General features: G+C 44.4%; 1 protein-coding gene across 2 annotated transcripts in view; it reads right to left on the minus strand.

The window, feature by feature from the left end:
- The window catches only part of MATN2 (matrilin 2), a 201,350-nt gene extending 177,129 nt beyond the window's left edge, over positions 1 to 24,221 (minus strand). For both annotated transcript variants that reach the window (XM_038745876.1, XM_038745875.1), the window contains exons 1-2: positions 24,186 to 24,221; positions 10,839 to 11,009 (exon numbers count right to left, since the gene is read on the minus strand). In XM_038745876.1, coding sequence (XP_038601804.1) covers positions 10,839 to 10,986 — 148 coding nt within the window. In that variant the 5' untranslated portion in view covers positions 10,987 to 11,009; positions 24,186 to 24,221. The remainder of the gene's footprint in view (positions 1 to 10,838; positions 11,010 to 24,185) is intronic.
- Between the last annotated feature and the right edge of the window lie 287 nt (positions 24,222 to 24,508).

The following is a 24,508-nucleotide window of genomic DNA, read 5'->3' on the forward strand; positions in this document are numbered from 1 at the left end:
CACATTTATCTAGCACTTACTGTGTGCAGAAGACTGTATAAAGCACTTGGAAGAGTACAGTACTAGAGAGAATACTTATTCCCTGCCCACAAGGAGTTGACAGTCTAGAGGGGGGGGACCTTTTCATCTTTCCATCTCAATGTTATTCAACCAGCATCGCACACCAAGTTGTAACTGTGCCCCTTTAATAAAAGGAGGCACAAAGAGAGACTACTTATTCCCTGCCCACAAGGAGTTTACAGTCTAGAGGGGGGACCTTTTCATCTTTCCATCTCAATGTTATTCAACCAGCAGCAGCACACCAAGTTGTAACTGTGCCCTTTTAATAAAAGAAGGCACAAAGGGCTTAAACTCTCCAAATGCAACAAAAGCCTGGGAACTGGGCAGCAGAAACTGGTTGGCTGGAGGGAAAATAAGGAAGCTGGACAATAGTCGGAGATAGGGGTCAGAATTCCTGGAAAGAACTGGAGTTGGTTGGGGGAGGGAAAAAAGGGAGAGAAGGGAGATACAAATGACAGGCAGAGACAAAAAAAAAAGCTAACAGAAAGCATCTGGGCTGCTACAAATGTGAATGTTAAGCCAGGGAAAGAAAACGTGAGGGGAGAAGAAAGGAAAAAGCAAATGGAAGAATTCAAGCAATGATCCTGGCTATTGAAGAGTTGTCCATCTGGAGTATTCTGACTCCCATTCGGGGAGCTTGGATGGAGATATTTAAAGAGCTATGTTCCCTGAGGGGATAAAATATTCTCTTTTCTGAGGCACTGGATGGTTAAGGCTTATGCAGGGTGGACCTACACCACTCTCAAAAAATGCAGCAGATAGCACAAACTTTTCTACCACAGGGTTGGTAGCATCTGGATACCAGATCAGATGTCCCAGCAACTTCTAACCAGGGACAAGACTATATTTCATTCTTTTATTCAATCATATTTATTGAGCGCTTACTGTGTGCAGAGCACTGTACTAAGAGCTTGGAAGAGTACAATATAATGGTAAACAGACACATTACCTGCCCACAACACTTACAGTCTAGAGGGGGATACAGATGTTAATAGAAATAAATAAATTACAGATATGTACATAAGCATTGCAAAGCTGGGAGGGGGACTGAATAAAGGGAGCAAGTCAGGGCGATGCTGAAGAGTCAGTCAATCATATTTATTGAACGCTTACTGTGTGAAGAGTACTGTACTGGGAGAGTACAATAATAATAATGATAGTATTTGTTAAGCGCTTACTATGTGCAAAGCACTGTTCTAAGCACTGGGGGGATACAAGGTGATCAGGTTGTCCCATGAGGGGCTCAGACTCTTAATCCCCATTTTACAGATGAGGGAACTGAGGCACAGAGAAGTTAAGTGACTTTCCCAAAGTCACACAGCTGACAAGTGGTGGAGCCGGGACCTCTGACTCCAAAGCCCGTGCACTTTCCACTGAGCCATGCTGCTTCTGCTACAATAATAATGGGAAGACACAATCCCTGCTCACAAGTTCACAAAGTGGCAGAGGACACCAACATGAAAACAGATTACAGATGGATATGTACGTAAGTTTTGTGGGTGGGGTGAATATCGAAGTACTTAAGGGGTATGGACCCAAATGCTAGGGTCAATAGCATATCAAATATAACTTCTCACATTTACAACCTGAAGGGTATTCTGACAATGAGTTCAAAAATCTAAAAATATCAACTTTCCCTTACCAGTCAAAATGGTGAGGCGGGGGGAAGGAACAATATTTTTTTGCCTATGGCATTTGTTAAGCCCTTACTATGTGCCAGGCACTGTACTAAGCGCTGGGGTAGATACAAGCTAATCGGTTTGAACACAGCCCAGCCATATATTGAGTGTATGCTATGCGCACTGAACTTAACGGTATTTATTAAGCATTTACTATGTGCCAGGCATTGTACTAAGTGTCAGGGTGATACCAGCTAATCAGGTTGGACACAGTCCATGTCCCATATGGGGCTCACATTCTTAATCTCCATTGTACAGATGAGGGACCTGAGGCACAGAGAAGGTAAGTGACTTGCCCAAGGTCACACAGCAAATGAGTGGCCAAGCCAGGATTAGAACCCAGGTACTTCTAACTCCCAGGCCTGCGGTCTATTCACTAGGCCAATATTCCATAAGCTATTCCAACTTTTCAAACCACAGATTATTTAAAACACTTTTACTTGCTTGGATGAAAAATACTGCATCTTTACCATTCACATTCAACTCTTGGTTATCTGCTTTAATCAATCATATTTACTGAGTGTTCATTATGTGCAGAGCACTGTAATAAGCCCTTGGGAGAGAACAATATAACAGAGTTGATAGACACATTCCTAGCCCACAAAGAGCTTTTAGTCTAGAGGGGAGACAGACATTGATATAAATTACAGATGTGTAAGTGCTGTAGGGCAGAGGATGGGGAGAATAATCAATCATATTTATTGAGTGCTTACTGTGTGCAGAGCACTGTACTAAGCACTTGGGAAGTACAAGCTGGCAACATATAGAGACGGTCCCTACCCAACAGTGGGCTCACAGTCTAGAAGTGCAATAAAGGGTGCAAAGCCCAGCCCAGTTCACAGGCAATGCAGAAGGGAATGGGAGAAACAGCATGTCCTAGTGAATACAGCATGGGCCTGGGAATCAGAGGGACCTGCCTATGCCACTTGAGTGCTGTGTGACCTCGGGCAAATCACTTCACTTCTCTGGACTTCATCTGTGAAATGGAGATTAAGACTGTGAGCCCCATGTGGGACAGAGACCGTGTCCGAACTGATTAGCTTGTATCTACCCTAGCGCTTAGATCAGTTCCTGACATTCATTCAATCGTATTTATTGAGCGCTTACTGCATGCAGAGCACTGTACTAAGCCCTTGGGAAGTACAAGTCGGCAACATAGACTACCCAACAATGGGCTCGCACTTAAATACCATAAACAAACACAAAAAGAGGTATCGTCGGAGAAGGTCTCTTGGAGGAGTATGCCTTCAATAAGGCTTTGACGGTGGAAAGAGTGATCGTCTTTAATGAAAAAGAAATTCATGGAAGTGGCTCGGAATCACATGGGCTGCAAGCAGAAGTCTTAAGGAGTCACTAGAATTGCCTTCAAATCCCGGAGGTGGAAAAAAGTCAGAGAGAAGATGGCTCTCAAAATGTTATCCCTAGGAGAATGGATAATCCATTACCATACATTCTAGAGTTAATGACATCTGGATATGAGGTTTAAGACCAAGATACAAGAGAGGGCATATTCATCACTGATATAACTACTTTTTAGTCATATCCAAGATTCTCTTACTAACTTACAAGAGGTTAGCGCCCACATATCTGCATCTACAGCTTGATCATATACGCTGTTTATCACCTCTTTAATAGTCACCAGCTGGAAATTATCACCCGCACTTTGACCCTATTCCAGATGTCTTATAAATGAAAAGATAAGCCGATGAGAAACAGGGAAGAAAAAAAATCAGACCGGCCCACGGCATTGCCGATTTATTGTTTATAGTATTATGACAATTCTCCTCTGTTTTTTTTAACCTTAATCAAAAGCAAACACAAAACCCTCTTTCAGACCTACTTAGCTAAATAAGCCCTGAATAATTTCAATGTGGGTGAGGAATGCTAAAGCAGATCAACTCCTTGGAAACAGAGAAGTGAGATCTGACCCACGGAATTGTGAAAAAATACATAGATGAAGAAAGGTAAACAGTCACAGACACAAAACCCTGTGTTTTGAAGTTTGGGAAGTTGAAGGTGAAGATCATCAAGCCAAGGATAAACGATGCATATTAGTATCCCTAGTAGTTTTCCACCTTTATACTATGCTTCAGCTAAAAAGTTAAATATAAAGGGAGTTGTTCCAGAAAGATCTAGGACTTTGTAAATCATTTCCCTTTCCTAAAATAACAACTTCGTTATTCTTCGTCAACGTGCTTCCACATTTTCCCATAATTCTCTTCCAATCATACGTCTGCAAAGATATTGAGCTGTACCTCTGTTCTTATTCACTAAATCATAAAAAAACATAATTCTGCATAAGGAAATTACATTTATTCATGCATTTTGTGGAGCAAATCCCAATACCTACACAATGGAGGCTCCATAGGTTCACTGTGTCTCATGGGTCAGTTGCTCTTTTTGTTAGCTAGAGTATTGTTTTGTTTTTTGACAGTACTTATGACCTTCACAGCAGTACGTATCCTGGAGGAGCAGTGTGGTCTACTGGAAAGAGCCTGGACCTGGGAATCAGAAAACCTGGGTTCTAATCCCATCTGTGCCATTTGCCTGCTGAATGACCTTGGGCGAGTGACTCATCTTCTCCATGCCTCAGTTTCCTCAATTGTAAAATGGGGAGTCAATTCCTGTTCTCCTTCCTTCTTAGTCTGCGAGCTCCGTGTAGGATAGGGATTATATCCAAGCTGATTAATTTGTACTTTTCCCAGCAGTTAGAATAGTGCTTGACACCTAGTATGCATTACCAAATACCATAATTATGTGCACACACATCCTAGCCAACTTTTAGTTTCCTAGTCAGTGTGTGTATGAAGATAAATAATATATGTGCAACCCACCCACCAGAACATACCAAATTTTGCTTGCACAAATAGCAACCTATTGACTCGAGATGATGACGTTGATGAAGCCCATAACCTTGGCGATATCCTTGACTCCTCTCTCTCACACGACCCACATATTCAAACCGTCACCAAATCCTATCGGTTCCACCTTCCCGACATCACTATAATCTCCACCCTTTCTTCTCCATCCATACTTCAACCACGTTAACAATCTCTCATCATATCTCGCCTGAATTATCGCATCAGCCTCCTTGCTGACCTCCCAATCTCCTGCCTCTTCCGGCTCCAGTCCACATTTCACTCTGTTTCCTGGATTATTTTTCTACAAAAACATTCTGGACACAAACCTCCAGTGGTTGCCCGTCTACCTCCTGTCAAACAAAAATGCCTCTCCATTGGCTTTAAAGCACTCCATCTCCATTTCCCCTCCTACCTCACCTCGCTTCTCTCCTACAACCCAGCCCTCACACTTCACTTTTCATCATCATCATCAATCGTATTTATTGAGCGCTTACTAGTGCTAACCTTCTCACTGTGCCTCCATCTCACCCATCTAACCGCCGACCCCTCGCCCACATCCTGCCTCTGACCTGGAATGCTCTTCCTCCTCAAATCCAACAGACAACCACTCTACCCCGCTTCAAAGCCTTACTGAAGGCACATCTCCTCCAAGGAAGCCTTCCCGGACTAAACCCCGCTTTTCCTCATCTTCCACTTCCTTCTGTGTCATCATGACATGTTCCCTTTGCTCTTCCCCCGCTCCCAGCCTCAAAGCACTTATGTACATATGTCATTTTATTTACTTATATTGATGTCTGTCTCCCCCGCTCTAGACTGTGAGCTCGTTGTGGGCAGGGAATGTCACTGTTTATTGTTATAGTGTACTTTTCCAGCTCTGCACACAGTAAGCACTCAATAAATATGAATGAATGATGACGATAATAATAATAACACCAGAGATATTTCTTAAGTGCCTACTAGAGAAGCAGAGTGGCTCAGTGGAAAGAGCACGGGCTTGGAAGCCAGAGGTCATGGATTCTAATCCCGCCTCTGACACTTGTCAGCTGTGTGACTTTGGGCAAGTCACTTAACTTCTCTAGGCCTCAGTTACCTCATCTGTAAAATGGGGATTTAGACTGTGAGTCCCTCTTGGGACAAACTGATCACCTTGTATCCCCACCAGTGCTAAGCCCACTGTTGGGTAGGGACCGTCTCTATATGTTGCCAACTTGTACTTCCCAAGCGCTTAGTACAGTGCTGTGCACACAGTAAGCGCTCAATAAATACGATTGAATGAATGAATGAATGAATAGAACAGTACTTTGCACATAGTAAGCACTTAACAATGCCATCATCATTATTATTATTATTACTATGTAACAAGCACTGCAGTAACTACAGATATACTCAAAATAATCAGGTTGGACACAATCCCCGTCTCAATAAATACGAATGAATGATGATAATAATAATAATAACACCACAGATATTTCTTAAATGCCTACTATGTAACAAGCACTGCAGTAACTACAGGTAGACTCAAAATAATCAGATTGGACACAATCCCTGTCTCAATAAATACGAATGAATGATGATGATAATAATAATAATAATAACACCACAGATATTCCTTAAATGCCTACTATGTAACAAGCACTGCAGTAACTACAGGTAGACTCAAAATAATCAGGTTGGACAACACAATCCCTGTCCCACATGGGGTTCGCAGTCTGAGCCCAATGTGTGAACTGCAGCAAATGAGTTCTAAATACGGCCTTCCCTGACTAAATTCTCATCTCCTCACCCCATTCATCCTCCCTTTTGCTCCATCTATGCAATTGGGTCCTTAACCCCTAAGCAATTACCCCATTCTCACCCCACACAGCTTATATACAGATCCTTATACTATGGTGCTTCCCCTACTGCAACTTATTTAAATGTCTGTCTCAACTAGACCGTAAGGTCCTTGAGAGCAGGAATCATGTCTTTCCATTTATTATACTTCCTCAAACTCTTAGTACGGTGTTCGGCACACAGTAAGTGCTCAGTGTGCCACTGTTTAATTGGGAAGCAGCATGGCATAGTGGAAGGACCTTGGGCCTGGGACTCAGAAGACCTGGGTTCTAATCCCATCTCCGCCACCTACCCTCTTAAGTAACTTGAGCAAGTTACTTAACTCCTCTGTGCCTCAGTTTCCTCATCTTCAAAATGTAGATCCAATATCTATGTGCCCTTACTACTTAGACTGTGAGTTCCATGTGGACCTGATTATCTTGTATATATGTATATATGTTTGTACATATTTATTACTCTATTTATTTTACTTGTACATATTTACTATTCTATTTATTTTATTTTGTCAATATGTTTTCTTTTGTTGTCGTCTCTCCCTTCTAGACTGTGAGCCTGCTGTTGGGTAGGGACCGTCTCTAGATGTTGCCAACTTGTACTTCCCAAGCACTTAGTACAGTGCTCTGCACACAGTAAGCGCTCAATAAATATGACTGACTGAATAAATGAATCTTGTATCTACCCTACAGTGCTTGACACATAGTAAGTGCCTAACAAACGCCACTATTACTGAGAAGCAGCGTGGCTCAGTGGAAAGAGCATGGGCTTTGGAGTCAGACGTCATGGGTTTGAATCCCGGCTCTGCCACATATCTGCTGTGTGACCTTGGGCAAGTCACTTAACTTCTCGGAGCCTCAGTTCCCTCATCTGTCAAATGGGGATGAAGACTGTGAGCACCATGTGGGACAACCTGATCACCTTATATCTTCCCCAGTGCTTAGAACAGTGCTTTGTACATTCATTCATTCATTCAATTGTATCTATTGAGCACTTACTGTGTGCAGAGCACGGTACTAAGCACTTGGGAAGTACAAGTTGGCAACATATAGAGACGGTAGCTACCCAACAGTGGGCTCACAGTCTAGAAACATAGTAAGCACTTAACAAATGCCACTATTATGATTACTATTGTTATTATTACTACATGTTACCTGTAAACCTCCCCGCTTTACAGCTCCCACTATCCCTTCCCCTTTTACCGAAAGCCCAGTGCACTTTTCACTAGTGATACAGAACTGTTAGTCAAAGCTGAACCCTCCTACCTAGGAAGGTCATCGCCCAACCACGAGTTAACAAAAAAAGGAGAAAATTGAATTGAGAAGGGCAGCATGCCTTTTAGGAGGCTGTGCTGAGCATATGACACAGTGACCTAGATTTCTAAACATCTTCAGGAAAAAATGGTGGTAGTATGGGAGCATGTCTACCAACTCTGTTATATTGTACTCTCCCAAGTGCTTAGTACAGTGCTCTGCCCACAGTGAGCCCTCAATACAACTGATTGACCGATTAAACCTTTGATACAGAGAAGCTGCTTTGCCTAGTAGAAAGAACACGGGCCTAGAGCCAGAGGGCTTGAGTTTTAATCCTGGCTCCACCATTTGCATGCTTGGGATGTTGGGCAAGTCACTTAACTTCTCTGGGCCTCGGTTTTTTCATCTGTAAAAATGGGGATTAAATCTTACTCTCGCTTACCTAGACCATGAGTGCCATGTCTGAGAGGGATTGTCCAAGATGATAACCTTGTATCTAACCCAGTGCTTAGAACAGCATTTGGCACATAGTAAGCACTTAAATATAAATATATACAAATATATAAATAAAATAAAATAAATATAAATAATATATAAATAGAAATAGAAGCAGCATGGCTCAGTGGAAAAGAGCCCGGGCTTTGGAGTCAGCGGTCATGGGTTCAAATCCCGGCTCTCCCAACTGTTAGCTGTGTGACTTTGGGCAAGTCACTTCACTTCTCTGTGCCTTAGTTCCCTCATCTGTAAAATTGGGACTGTGAGCCCCCCGTGGGACAACCTGATCACCTTGTATCCCCCCCCAGCGCTTAGAACAGTGCTCTGCACATAATAAGTGCTTAATAAATGCCAACATTATTATTATTATAAATAACATTAAGTGAGACTTAAGTGTATTAGAGGCCTCAAATTTGGCTTCTCGAGCAGTCATATCCCTACGTCCTGTGAACTGCACTTAAACGTTATCTGGCATAATTAGCTCACAACGACCAAGTCCTGGAGCACAGCTGATTTACCAAGCAAGGAAGACTTCCTGGGGGTAAGGTTTCCTCAGGATGGACATGCACAGAGGCCGAAAGAGAGAAATAACTGCTGTCTGATGAGCCGAATTGGCTTGAATGAACCTGGGATGTGCAAACAAGATGCCATAAGGACAATTTCAAATCAACGAAAAAAGGCTGTGAAATGTTGGAAATTACAAGCAGGAGACAAATCAATCTGGTAAGCAGCAAACAGAGGCAGTGCTGGACTTCTTTCGAATAAGGGCATCATGTAGCACGCGGATAGAAAAGGAAGAGTTGACAAACACAGACTCTACAAACAGGAGCTACAACCACAAACTAAATAACAGATTCCTTGTAGCCAGTGGAGAGACAACAATATGCCTGACATGGGTTTTTACAGCCGCGCTTGCATTCATGGAGGATAACATCATCAGACCAGGGCTGGTGCTCTTTTAAATGTTTTTCAAAATTTCCTTTTATTAATACACTAAATAGCTGTTTGTTTTAAAGGGGTCTGAAATGGAGAATGTTTTTCTGTGACTATATAATTATTTATAGTGTATATGTTTTTCCATTTTAAATCCATTAAAGAATATATACGTGTTTATATATGTATATATTCATTCATTCATTCAATTGTATTTATTGAGCGCTTATTGTGTGCAGAGCACTGTACTAAGCACTTGGAAAGTACAATTTGGCAACAGAGACAATCCCTACCCAACGGGATATATGTATACATACACACACGTGTGTGTTTGTGCACGCATGCGCATGTATGAAACAAAATTTTCCTCCATCTGTAGAAGGGCAGAGAAACATGGCAGAGCTGACTTCTAGAGAACCAGGGTGGCCTAGTGGAACGGCACAGGCCTAGAAATAAGAAAACTGGGTTCTAATTCTGACTCTGCCACTTATAATAATAATAATGGCATTTATTAAGTGCTTACTATGTGCAAAGCACTGTTCTAAGCGCTGGGGAGGTTACAAGGTAATCAGGTTGTCCCATGGGGGGGCTCACGCTTCATCCCCATTTTACAGATGAGGTAACAGGCTCAGAGAAGTTAAGTGACTTGACCAATGTCACACAGCAGACGTGGCGGAGTTGGGTTTCGAACCCATGACCTCTTTCCACTGAGCCACGCTGAGCCACTTATCTGCTGTGTGACCTCAGGCAAGTCACTTCACTTCTCCATGCCTCAATCTCCTCTTCTGTAAAATGGGATTTGGCACCTGTTCTCCCTCTTACTGAGCCTGTGAGCCCCATGTGGGACAGGAATTGTATCCAACCTAATTATCTTATATCTACTCCAGCGTTTCATTCAATGCTTGGCACATAGTAAGTACTTAATACTAGAATCATTATTATTATTATTATTATTATTATTGTATTATTATTATAATAGAGTACAGCTGCAGAGGGAGAGGGATGAAAATAGGGAGGAGAGTAGGGCTGCAAAAGCAGTGTGGCCTAGTGGATACAGCACAGGCTCTGCGCACAGTAAGCCCTCAATAAATACGATTGAATGAATGGGCCTGGGAATCGGAAGGACCTGGGTTCTAATCCCTGCTCCGCTACTTGTCTCCTGGGTGACGTTGGGCAAGTTACTTCATTTCTCTGGGCCTCAGTTTCCTCATCTGTTAAATGGGGGTTAAGACTGTGAGCTCTCTATGGGACAGGGACTGTGTCCAACCCACTAGCTTGTATCTACCCCAGCAATTAGAACAGTGACTGACAAAATAGCAAGCGCTTAACAAATACCACAATTACGATGTTAACAGCAAATGAGTTCCCAGATTCTCTCCTCCAGAAAGTCACAACTGAGAGGGAAAAGGCATACACAACCGCATTAGGTTGTGCGGTTAGGTTGTCCTGTATATATGTTTGTACATACTTATTACTCTATTTATTTTACTTGTACATATTCTATTTATTTTATTTTGTTAATATGCTTTGTTTTGTTCTCTGTCTCCCCCTTCTAGACTGTGAGCCCACTGTTGGGTAGGGACCGTCTCTCTCTGTTGCCAACCTGTACTTCCCAAGCGCTTAGTACAGTGCTCTGCACACAGTAAGCGCTCAATAAATACGACTGAATTAGGTTGTAAGAGAAGACTTTCTACTCTTTTCTGCCAAAATGCAGCCTACCACTAACTTACCCAGTAAAGCCATCTGTGGGTGGATCGCCAGGCTTCTTCTTCTTGAAAATGGCCATTGGAAATGGTTTTCTCTGCCATCAGCAGTGGACTGGAGAAGATGTCCAAAGAATAGAAGAAAGCAGCCCACCATCAATTTCCCCATTTTCATTGAATCAGATGGGCAGTCTCAGGCTGTGACAAAGAAAGAGAATCAGTCAATCAATGATCATCATCATCATAATGTAAATATATAATAATAATAATAGTACTAGTTAAGCACTAGGTGCCAAGCACTGTTCTAAGCACTGGGGAAGATACAAGCTAATCAGCTAAGTTTCATACATAAAGCCTGAGGAAGCAGGAGAGATTAAGTTCTAGACCTCTCTGATCTTGGAATAAAAAGAGGTTGCCTTCATAGTTGGGATTTTTAATCACATGCCTCTTCCTTCATTCACAAAGGCTAACTGTGATATACTAAATGAAGAATTACATTCTGAAATTTCTTTTCAATTAACTTAAGTCAGTCACTCGGTCCGTCAACATTATTGAATGCCAACTAGACACTGTGGGAGTTGCAGAGGAAGCAAAGGACAATGGTTCTTTCCTCTCAAAGAGTTTATAATCTAACTAGGGGGACAGGATGGACACAGATATATAGATTAAAACACAAAGAGAAACAAACGTAGGCCCAATTAAGTCCAGAAATGAGGAAAAAGATAACTGTTAACTGCAGCAATGTAGAAATATAAGTGTAGGAGCACTTACATGCACAACTATAGGGCAGGGATCACATCTGCCAACTTGTACTTCCCAAGCGCTTAGTACAGTGCTCTGCACACAATAAGCACTCAATAAATACGATTGATTGATTGATTAATCCATGAACTCTATCATACTCTCCTAAAATGCTCTCCAATCAATCATATTTACTGAGAACTTACTGCATACAAAGGATTGTACTAAGCACTTGGAAGAGTGCAATATAACAGAGAAACAGCGTGGCTTAGAGGAAAGACCATGGGCCTTGGCGTCAGAGGACCTGGGTTCTAATCCTACCTCTGCCACTTACCTGCTGTGTGACCTTGGGCAAGTCACTTCACTTCTCCGTGCCTGAGTTCCCTCATCTGCAAAATGGGGTTTAAGACCGTGACCTCCACGGGGGACGTGAACTGCGTCCATACTGGTTGTCTACCCCAGTGCTTAATATATTGTTTGACACACAGCATGCACTAAAACAGAAGACGTGGCGGAGCCAGGATTAGAACCCAGGTCCTCAGACTCCCAGGCCTATGTTCAAGAGGCCACACTGCTTCTCTTTTTACCAGTTTCCTCAGCTTACAGGCTTCTGGCAGTTTGCAAGAAGATTAGGGACATTTTTCAATTTATTTTGGCAGATTAGTACTGCCTAAACTTCTCATATTTGGTTTATATGCTTTGTTTTGTTGTCTGTCTCCCCCTTCTAGACCGTGAGCCTGCTGTTGGGTAGGGACCATCTATATATGTTGCAAACTTGTACTTCCCAAGCGCTTAATACAGTGCTGTGCACACAGTAAGCGCTCAATAAATACGATTGATTGAATGAATATTTTCACTCTTCACCTGGGTTTTGATCCCTGCTCCACCACTTGTCTTCCGCGTGACCTTGAGCAAGTCACTTCACTTCTCTGGGCCTCAGGTCCCTCATCTGTAAAATGGGATGAAGACTCTGAGCCCTGTGAGCCCCATTTAAGTTTTATTTTATTATAATAAATCTGTCAGATAAAATTCCAAGATTAGCGTGAGTTGGAAAGAATTCCTTTCATTCATTCAACTGTCTCGGCCAACTGCTAAAGTGTATCCCTGGAACGAGATGCTGGGTACCCTCAATCACTGTTGCAGATTTCAAAATCTACTTGCCTGGTGCTTCCGACAGAAAACTTCTCCCTGGAAAGGGCAATCTAAGATTGCAGGTACTGTTTTTAAGCAACTAAAATAACGTGTTAGTATTTTCTTTCTTCTGAATAACTTAAAGAGTTGAATTAATCTTTCCTAGACTCACAATGTTATGAGGTAGATAAGCGGCTGGGTAGTATAATGCTTATTTCGTAGAATGGGCAATGAGCCCCATATGTAAAATTAAAACTTTTATTCCATGAGAAATGGTTGAAGAAAAACAAGGAGTTGAAATCAGTCAGGAGTTGAGGTGCTGGGTCCATTTTTTTTTCTTTTTGCCAGTTCTCCAGAAATTATGAGAGTTTAAACATTTCACTGTAAGAAGGTTTTGGTTTTTTTTTGTTTAGTGGCATCTATTTAGCACTAAGTGTCAAACTAATCAGGTTGGACACAGCCATGTTCCACATGGAGCTCTCAGTTTTAATCCCCATTTTACAGATGAAGTAACTGAGGCACAGAGAAGTTGAGCAACTTGCCCAAGGTCACACAGCAGACAAGTGGCAGAGCCAGAAGTAGCACCCAAATCCTTCTGATTTGTGCTCTAACCATTGAACAATTCAATACTGATGCGACATCACAATCCCCCTGCTGATGGGTTCCACAAATCATCTCTACCGTGAATTGTTGCTGCTTATGATCAATCATATTTATTGAGCATTTACCATGTGCAGAGCACTGTACTAAGAGCTTGGGAGAGTACACTGAGAGCTCACTTCCTCCAGGAGGCCTTCCCAGACTAAGCCCCTTCCTTCCTCTCCCCTTCATCCCCTTCTCCATCCCCCCATCTTACCTCCTTCCCTTCCCCACAGCACCTGTATATATGTATATATGTTTGTACATATTTATTACTCTATTTATTTATTTTACTTGTACATATCTATTCTATTTATTTTATTTTGTTAGTATGTTTGGTTTTGTTCTCTGTCTCCCCCTTTTAGACTGTGAGCCCACTGTTGGGTAGGGACTGTCTCTATATGTTGCCAACTTGTACTTCCCAAGTGCTTAGTACAGTGCTCTTCACCCAGTAAGCGCTCAATAAATATGATTGATGATGATGATGGAGTTAGCAGACATTCTCTGCCCACAGCAAGCTTACAGTCTAATAGACACTAATATACATGTTATGGTTGTGTTTATAAGTACTATGGGGCTGAGGTGCAGATACAAATGAAAGGGCAACACACAAGGGAGTGGGAGAAGAGGAAATGAGGGCTTAGTCAGGGAAGGACTCTTGGAGGAGAGCTGAAGAGACTGTGGAGCTATCATTCCAGAAATGACTAGATTTTAGTAGCAACAGGATCTGCTGAATTTACTCCAGGGAGGACTGGGCAAGGGAAAATTAGCCCAACAACAACTCTTCAGAGACCATTACCCCTCGGTGCTGGGAATGCCACAATCTCCCCTTGCCCGACCCTGCTAATAATCAGGGTAGTAGTATCTCTAATTGGCATATTGAACGGTTTTCCTCTGAAGCCAACAGATTCATTCATTCACTCATTCATTCAATCGTATTTATTGAGTGGGCGCTTAGTACAGTGCTCTGCACACAGTAAGCGCTCAATAAATATGAATGAATGAATGAATGAGTGCTTACTGTGTACAGAGCACTGTACTAAGCGCTTGGGAAATCCAAGTTGGCAACACATAGAGATGGTCCCTACCCAACAGCGGGCTCACAGTCTAGGATGGGGAGACAGACAACAAAACAAAACATATTAACAAAATAAAATAAATAGAATAAATATGTACAAGTAAAATAAATAAAAAATAGAGTAATAAATACATACAAACATATATACATATATACAGGTGCTGCGGGGAAGGGAAGGAGGTAAGGCAGGGGGAATGGAGAGGGGGACGAGGGGGAGAGGAAGGAGGGAGGCTCAGTCTGGGAAGGCCTCCTGGAGGAGGCCAGATACCAGAGAACAGAGATCAGAGATATCAGATATCAGAGAACAGATATCAATCAGTCATTGACAACATTATAGCCGATAGCTGTCTTGGCAATTTTCTTCGTCACAATTACCGCTACGCTGTTTCTTCGTTTTTCAGCTTGGGCAGAGTAGTTTATGATGTGCTCATTCGATTGGAAACGCCCAATACCAGTCCATTTCAGTTTGCTTATTCCTAGGATGTCGATCTTTAATCGATCCATTTCATTCTTGACTATTTCCAGCTTTCCCTGGTTCATACTCTGAGATATCGTCTGCTTGTTGAGTGCCTTCCTACCTGAGGAGCTTATATTCAGAGAAGCAGCGTGGCTCAGTGGAAAGAGCCTGGGCTTGGGAGTCAGAGGTTGTGGGTTCTAATTACAGCTCCGCCACTTGTCAGCTGTGTGACTTTGGGCAAATCACTTCACTTCTCTGTGCCTCAGTTCCCTCATCTGTAAAATGGGGTTGAAGACTGTGAGCCCCACGTGGGACAACCTGATTACCTTGTATCTACCCCAGTGCTTGGCACATAGTAAGCAGTTACCAAATACCATCATTATTGTTATCTTCATTCAATCATATTTACTGAGCACTTACTGTGCACAGAGCACTCTACTAAGTACTTGGAAAGTACAATCTGGCAACAGATAGGAACAATCCCTACCCAATAATGGGCTCACAGTCTAGACAACAAAACAAGTAGGCAGGCATCAATAGCATCAAAATAAACAGGATTATATAGCTATAATTCTATATAGCTATATAGAATATAGCTATTCTATATAGCTAGCTAGCTATCTATATATAATCTATCTAATTGCTAGAATATCATCTAGCAATATATCTGTAGTCATTGTGGAATGTGAACCCATAGTTTTCTTGGTAAAAATGCAGAAGCGGTTTACCATTGCCTCCTTCGGCGCAGTGAAAACGTGAGTCTCTGCCGTTGTCTTTGATCAACATTTTGATCATTTGATCAATCAATCGTATTTATTGAGCACTTACTGTGTGCAGAGCACTGTACTAAGTGCTTGGGAAGTACAAGTTGGCAACATCTTTGACTCTTTCCTATGTCCTATGTCCCAGCACAGGTGAATCCACTTTGGCGCTTCAGCTTAGACCTTTCCATCACGGATAACCTTAGCGATAGTCTCTCTCTCAATGGCATAGCTTTGAGCTTCATTGGCAGGCACAAACTCTCCAGCCACGGTAAGGCACTGATTCTTAGGAGAATAAGTTAGACCAGCTTTACACTATCTTGCCGAAAATCAGGCACGGGTTTTGATAGGCTTCCTATTGAGGCATTTCAGGCAGCTGGAGAGGAATCAGTTAAAGTCCTCACCGAATTACGTCAACAGGTATGGCTAACCACTCAATGGCCATCAGTATTTATATTCCAATACTGAAGAAAGGAGACACAACGAAATGCGACAATTCTCACATGCCTGGCAGTATTGCTAAATGTTATACAACATCGAATGGAGACCTATAATAATGATAATAATGTTGGCATTTGTTAAGCGCTTACTATGTGCCAAGCACAGTTCTAAGCGCTGGCGTAAATTAAAGGTAATCAGGTTGTCCCACGTGGGGCTCACAATCTTCATCCCCATTTAACAGATGAGGTAACAGGCACAGAGAAGTTAAGTGACTTGCCCAAGGTCACACAGTAGACAAGTGGCAGAGTTGGGATTAGAACCCAGGACCTCTGACTCCCAAGCCCGGGCTTTTTCCACTAAGGAACGTGAATTGCCCGACTTTCAAGCAGGATTCCGGAAAGGACGAGGGACATGAGATATTAATAATAATAATAATAATAATGACATTTATTATGTGCTTACTATGTGCAAAGCACTGTTCTAAGCGCTGGGGAAGTTACAAGGTGATGAGGTCGTCCCACGGGGGGCTCACAGTCTTCATCCCCATTTTCCAGATGAGGTAATTGAGGCCCAGAGAAGTTAAGTGACTTGCCCAAAGTCACACAGCTGAAAAGCAGTGGAGCCGGGATTTGAACCCACAACCTCTGACTCTAATATCCAATAATAATATTGCTGATGTCTGTTTGATAATTGAAAGGACAAGAGAATGTCAAAAAGAAGTCAGCATGTGCTTTATTGATTATAGTAAGGCCTCTGACTACGTGGATCGTGAGAAGCTCTGGAGCACATTAAGGAAAATGGGCATGCCGCACCATATAATCTCCTGGAGAAGCAATTTTAGAGAAGCAGTGAGGCTCAGTGGAAAGAGCACAGGCTTTGGAGTCAGAGGTCATGGGTTTAAATCCTGTCTCCACAATTGCCAGCTGTGTGACTTTGGGCAAATCACAACTTCTCTGTGCTTCAGTTACCTCATCTGTAAAATGGGGATAATAATAATAATAATAATGGAATTTATTAAGCGCTTACTATGTGCAAAGCACTGTTCTAAGCACTGGGGAGGTTACAAGGTGATCAGGTTGTCCCACCTGGGGCTCACAGCCTTCATCCCCATTTTGCAGATGAGGGAACTGAGGCCCAGAGAAGTTAAGTGACTTGCCCAAAGTCACACAGCTGACAAGTGGAGGAGCCAGGATTTGAACCCACGATCTCTGACTCCAAGGCCCGGGCTCTTTCCACTAAGCCACACTGCTTTGTCTGGGATGAAGACTGTGAGCCCCTCGTGGGACAACCTGATCACTTTGTAACCTCCCCAGGGCTTAGAACAGTGCTTTGCACATAGTAAGTGCTTAATAAATGCCATCATCATCAGTACGGAGCCTGTATGCCGAAGAGGATGCTACAGTAAGAACAGAATATGGAGAAACAGATTGGTGTAAAACAAGGATGTATCTTATCGCCTCATTTGTTCATCTTTCATACCAAATACATAATTAAAGACGCCGGATTGAATGAAGATAAACAGGGAGTAAAAATTGGAGGAAGGAATAGAAACAACCGTCGTTATGCTGATGATACTACCTCACTAGCAGAAAGTGAAGACTGTGAGCCCGCTGTTGGGTAGGGACCATCTCTATATGTTGCCAACTTGTACTTCCCAAGTGCTTAGTACAGTGCTCTGCACACAGTAAGTGCTCAATAAATACGATCGAATGAATGAAGAAGATTTGGAGGGCTTATTATTAAAAGTTAAGGCACAGAGCAAAAACATGGGCCTACATTTGAATGTCAAGGAAACAAAGATCATGGCAACTGGAAGTTTTAACACATTTGCAGTGGACAGAGAGAAGACTGAAATAGTTGAGTATTTTCTCTGCTGGGATTGTTGGGTAGGGACTGTCTCTATATGTTGCCAATTTGTACTTCCCAAGCGCTTAGTACAGTGCTCTGCACATAGTAAGCGCTCAATAAATACGATTGATGATGATTGATAATCAATAGTAAAGGAACTAGTAGTCAAGAAATACACCAAAGATTAACATTAGGAAGACTTGCTATGAAGAGCCTGAAAAAAGGTCAGGAAACGTGCTGACATAATTGCTATAAAAATGCAAATCGTCAATTCTACAGTGTTCCCAGTGACAGTGTATGGATCTGAAAGCTGGACAGCGAGAAAACAGGTTAGAAAGAACATTGATTCTTTTGAAATGTAGTGTTAGAAGAGGCTTTTGCTAATAGTACGGACTGCTCAAAAAACAAACAAATGGATTTTGAAACAAATTAAACCAAAGTGGTCTTTGGAAGGCCAAATGACTTGACTTGGATTAGGATATTTTGGGCACATAATCAGGAGGACTAATTCTCCAGAGAAGACACTAATGCTGGGAAAACTCCAGGAAAAATGTGGAAGAGGCAGACGAGCAGCCAGATGGATAGAGACCATAATATGTTTGTACGTATTTATTACTCTATTTATTTATTTTACTTGTACATATTTATTCTACTTATTTTGTTAACATGTTTGTTTTGTTCTCGGTCTCCCCCTTCTCGACTATGAGCCCATTGTTGGGTAGGGACCGTCTCTATATGTTGCCAACTTGTACTTCCCAAGCGCTTAGTACAGTGCTCTGCACACAGTAAGTGCTCAATAAATACGAATGAATGAATAACAACGATAACGGAAGAACCGTTAGAAAGGTTGCGGATTATGGCAGGGTACAGGATGTTCTGGAGAAAGTAGACCCATGGAGTCGCTGTGAATTGGAAATGACTCGACGGCACTTAGTAATGTCAAGAAATACGCCAAAGATTAACGTTAGGAAGACTTGCTATGAAGAGCAAGTCAATTAAGCACTAAATAAAAACGATGGAATGAATGAATCCTTTGGGCCATGTTCCTCCAAAAGCAGAACCCCTTCCCAACTCCTGGAGAAACCACCAGATTGAATCTTCTTCAGTCCCCGCCTCACCTTCACCCCCAGGGTTTCCGCGACTGTGCTACCCTCCCAAGTGCAGCAAAGAAAAGCCCCCACTTTCCTTTTAACCCACCAAATCCTCTCTTGGTTTTATCATTCTAATCAATCAGTGGCAATTATTGAGCATTTACTATTTGCAGAGCACTGCACTAAGTGGTCAGGGAGAGTACAGTATTACAGAATTAACAGACATGTTCCCTGCCGGAATTGCAGTTTTCAGCACGGGCCAGAGTCAGAAGGTCATGGGTTTTCATCCCGGCTTCGCCACTTGTCTGCTGTGTGACCTTGGGCAAGTCACTTCTCTGGGCCTCAGTTCCCTCATCTGTAAAATGGGGACTGAGACTGTGAGCCCCTCATGGGACAGGATTCATTCAATTATATTTATTGAGCGCTCACTGTGTGCAGAGCACTGTACTAAGCGCTTGGGAAGTACAAGTTGGCAACATATAGAGACGGTCCCTACCCAACAGTGGGACAGGATCTGTGTCCAACCCCATCAGCTTGTATCCACCCCAGCATTTAGTACTGTGCCTGGCTCACAGTAAGCGCTTAAATACAGTCATCATTATTACTATTACTTTTAGTGTGAGGTTGGATCCCGGCTCTGCCACTTGCCTGCGTTGTGACATTGAGCAAGCCAGTTAACTTATCTGTGCCTCAGTTCCCTCATCTGTAAAATGGGGATTAAGACTGAGTCCCACATGGGACAACCTGATTACTTTGTATCTACCTCAGTGCTGAGAACAGTGCTTGGCACATAGTAAGCACTTTCTGCCAATCACCTTTTCCCCCCCTTCAAACGTCTGCTAAAGACATACCTCCTCCAAGAGGCCTTCCCAGACTAAGCCCCTTTTTCTTCAGCTCCCCTCCCTTCCTCTTCACCTTGACTCGCTCCTTTTGTTCTCTCCCTCCACCCCACAGCATTCATGTATCTATGTATATTATAATAATAATAATGGCATTTACTAAGCGATTACTATGTGCAAAGCACTGTTCTAAGCGCTGGGAAGGTTACAAGGTGATCAGGTTGTCCCACAGGGGGCTCACAGTCTTCATCCCCATTTTACAGATGAGGTAACGGAGTCCCAGAGAAGTGACTTGCCCAAAGGCACACAGCTGACATTTGGTGGAGCCGGGATTCGAACCCGTGACCTCTGCCTCCAAAGCCCATGCTCTTTCCACTGAGCCATGCTGCTTCTCTATACCTGTAATTCTATTTATACTGATACCCATTTACTTGTTTTGATGTCCGCCTCCCCCCTCCCCAAGACCGTGAGCCTATTGTGGGCAGGGATGGTTTCTCTCTCTTGCTGCATTGGACTTTCCAAGCGCTTAGTACAGTGCTCTGCACACAATAAGCGCTTAATAAATACGATTGAACGAATGGATGACTGGACAAATGCCATTATTATTTTTATTATTATCCAGGGAGTTGCTGGGCTCCATGGGCGGGGGGCGGCCGGCAGGGGGCGCTTCCCTAGGCCGGGACCCGCGTTCTATTCATTCATTCAATGGTATTTATTGAGCGCTTACTGTGTGCTGAGCACTGTACTAAGCGCTTGGAAAGCACAATTCGGCAATAAAGAGAGACAATCCCTACCCAACAGCGGGCTCACAGTCTAGAAGGGTGGGGGGGACAGCCAACAAAACAAGTAGCCAGGCAGAGAAGCACTGGGGCTCAGTGGAAAGAGCCCGGGCTTGGGAGCCGGAGGTCATGGGTTCAAATTCTGACTCCGCCTCTTGTCAGCTGGGTGACTTTGGGCTAGTCACTTCACTTCTCTGGGCCTCAGTTCCCTCAACTGTGAAATGGGGATGAAGACTGTGAGCCCCCCCCGTGGGACAACCTGATCACCTTGTAACCTCCCCAGCGCTTAGAACAGTGCTTTGCACATAGTAAGCGCTTAATAAATGCCATTATGATGAATAGCATCAGTGTAATCATATAGAATTATAGCTATATGAACATCATTAATAAAGAGAATAAATGAGTACAATTCAGCAATAGAGAGACAATCCCTACCCAACAACGGGCTCACAGTCTAGAAGGGTGAGGGGGGAGACAGCCAACAAAATAAGTAGACAGGCATCAATAGCATCAGTGTAAATATATAGAATTATAGCTATATGCACATCATTAATAAAGAGAATAAATGAGTACAATTCAGCGATAAAGAGACGATCCCTACCCAACAATGGGCTCACAGTCTAGAAGGGTGGGGGAGACAGCCAACAAAACAAGTAGACAGACATCAATAGCATCAGTGTAAATGTACAGAATTATGGCTATATGCACATCATTAATAAAGAGAATAAATGAGTACAATTCAGCGATAAAGAGACAATCCCTACCCAACAACGGGCTCACAGTCTAGAAGGGTGAGGGGGGAGACAGCCAACAAAATAAGTAGACAGGCATCAATAGCATCAGTGTAAATATATAGAATCATAGCTATATGCACATCATTAATAAAGAGAATAAATGAGTACAATTCAGCGATAAAGAGACGATCCCTACCCAACAATGGGCTCACAGTCTAGAAGGGTGGGGGAGACAGCCAACAAAACAAGTAGACAGACATCAATAGCATCAGTGTAAATGTACAGAATTATGGCTATATGCACATCATTAATAAAGAGAATAAATGAGTACAATTCAGCGATAAAGAGACAATCCCTACCCAACAACGGGCTCACAGTCTAGAAGGGTCGCAGGGGGTGGGGGTGGGGAGCAGCCAACAAAACAAGTAGACAGGGATCAATAGCATCAGTGTAAATGTATAGAATTATGGCTATATGCACATCATTAATAAAGAGAATAAATGAGTACAATTCAGCGATAAAGAGACAATCCCTACCCAACAACGGGCTCACAGTCTAGAAGTGTGGGGGAGACAGCCAACAAAACAAGTAGACAGACATCAATAGCATCAGTGTAAATGTACAGAATTATGGCTATATGCACTTCATTAATAAAGAGAATAAATGAGTACAATTCAGCGATAAAGAGACAATCCCTACTCAACAACGGGCTCACAAGTCTAGAAGGGTGGGGGGGGAGACAGCCAACAAAACAAGTAGACAGGCATCAATAGCATCAATGTAAATAAATAGTATAGATATATGCATATCATTAATAAAATAGAATAATAAATGTGTACTATTCAGCAATAGACACAATCCCTACCCAATAACGGGCTCACAGTCTAAAAGGGGGGCGAAAGCCAACAAAACAAGCAGTAATAATAATGATGATGGCATTTGTTAAGCGCTTACTACGTGCAAAGCACTGTTCTAAGCACTGTGGAGGGGGATACAAGGTGATCAGGCTGTCCTACGTGGGGCTCACAGGCTTCATCCCCATTTTACAGATGAGGGAACTGAGGCCCAGAGAAGTGAAGTGACTTGCCCAAAGTCACCCAGCAGACAAGTGGCGGAGACGGGATTAGAACCCATGACCTCTGACTCGCAGGCCTGGGCTCTATCCACTGAGCCACGCTGTTTCTCGAATGGCATCCATAGCATAATGTAAATAGAATTAGAGCTATATATATACACATCATAAATAAAAGAGAGTAATAAATCTGTACAAGTATATATACACAAGTGCTGTGGGAAGGGGAAGGGGGCAGGGCAGAGGGAGGGGGAGCTGGGGAGGAGAAGTAAAAGGGGGCTCAGTCTGGGAAGAAGAAGAATGATGGCATTTGTTAAGCGCTTACTATGTGCAAAGCACTGTTCTGAGCGCTGGGGAGGTTACAAGGTGATCAGGTTGTCCCACGGGGGGCTCCCAGTCTTCATCCCCATTTTATAGATGAGGTCACTGAGGCCCAGAGATGTTAAGTGACTTGCCCAAAGTCACCCAGCTGACAAGTGGCGGGGTGAGGATTTGAACCCATGATCCCTGCCTGCCTCCAAAGCCCGAGGTCTTTCCACTGAGCCACGCTGCCTCCTGGAGGAGGTGAGCTGTCAGTAGGAGGCTTGTAGGCGGGCCCGGCCCCTCCTTCCCGGCCGGGAGCTGGTTTCGGGGAGCCCGGGGAGTCCGGGGTAGCGTCCGCGGGCTTTGCGGGTCCCGGGCGGGGGGGGCCGGGACTCCGGGCTCCCAAGGGGCCCAACGCCGCCAGTGGAGCGGGGAGGGCCCGGGGGGCCGCTCGGGAGCCCCTCTGGGGACACTTCGCCACCGACGGCCACAACTTGGACACCCCTGGCCCCCCCCACCCCTGGCCTCCCCTGCATCGCCTTGGGTCCCCCTCACACCTCCCTGGCCCCCACCACGCCTCCCTGGCCCTCCATCTCCCTGTCCCATCCAGACCTCCCTGTCCCCCCTAGGTCCCCGTCCCCCCACATCTCCCTGTCCCCCCAGGCCTCCCTGTCCCCTCCCACACCTCCCTGTCCCCCCCACCTCCCTGTCACTTCCCCACATCTCCCTGTCCCCCCACCACATCTCCCTGTCCCCCTTCTCCCTGTCCCCCCACACATCTCCCTGTCACCTCCCCCACATCTCCCTGTCCCCCATCTCCCTGTCCCCCCACACATCTCCCTGTCCCCATCTCCCTGTCACCTCCCCATCTCCCTGTCACCTCCCCCACATCTCCCTGTCCCCCCCATCTCCCTGTCCCCCCACACATCTCCCAGTCCCCCATCTCCCTGTCCCCCCCACATCTCCCTGTCCCCCCCACATCTCCCAGTCCCCCATCTCCCTGTCCCCCCATCTCCCTGTCCCCCCCCCACATCTCCCTGTCCTCCCCCACATCTCCCTGTCACCTCCCCATCTCCCTGTCCCCCCCCCCCCCATCTCCCTGAGCCCGCTGTGGGCAGGGATTTCCACTATTTGTTGCCGAATTGTCCTCTCCCAAACGCTTAGTCCAGTGCCCTGTACCCAGTAAGCGCTCAATAAATACGACTGGCTAACTGAATAAATAATAATAATCATCATAATGATATTTGTTAAGCGCCTGCTCTGGGGCCGGCCAGTCTCCATCTGTTGCCGATTTGTCCTCTCCCAAAGCGCTTAGTCCGGAGCTCTGCGCTCAGTAAGCGCTCAGTACATCGGATCCCCCCGGGCCCGGGCCCGGCGGAGGGTGGGCAGGCAGGGAGGGGGCCCGTCCCCTGTCCCCTGCCCGGACTGGGCAGCACCAGGCCGGCCGCACCACAACTCACCTGCAGCCTCCGATCCTCCTGCTGCTGCTGCTGCTGCAGCAGCCTCTACCGCTCCTTCTCCTCCTCCTCCTCCTCCAGCTGCTGCAGCCTCTGATCCTCCTCCTGTTGCTGCTGCAGCCTCTACCGCTGCTCCTTCTCCTCCTGCTGCAGCCCCTGCTCCTCCTCCTGTCCTAGGGACACTCCTCCTCCTCCTGCTGCTGCTGCAGCCTCTACTTCTCCTGAAGCCTCTACTGCTCCGGCTGCAGCCTCTCCCTCTCCTACAGCGTCTCCCTCTCCTGCAGCCTCTGCTTCTTCTGCAGCCTCTGTTTCCCCTGCAGCCTCTC

Source organism: Tachyglossus aculeatus, chromosome 4 (assembly GCF_015852505.1).
Source record: "Tachyglossus aculeatus isolate mTacAcu1 chromosome 4, mTacAcu1.pri, whole genome shotgun sequence".
NCBI lineage: Eukaryota > Metazoa > Chordata > Mammalia > Monotremata > Tachyglossidae > Tachyglossus > Tachyglossus aculeatus.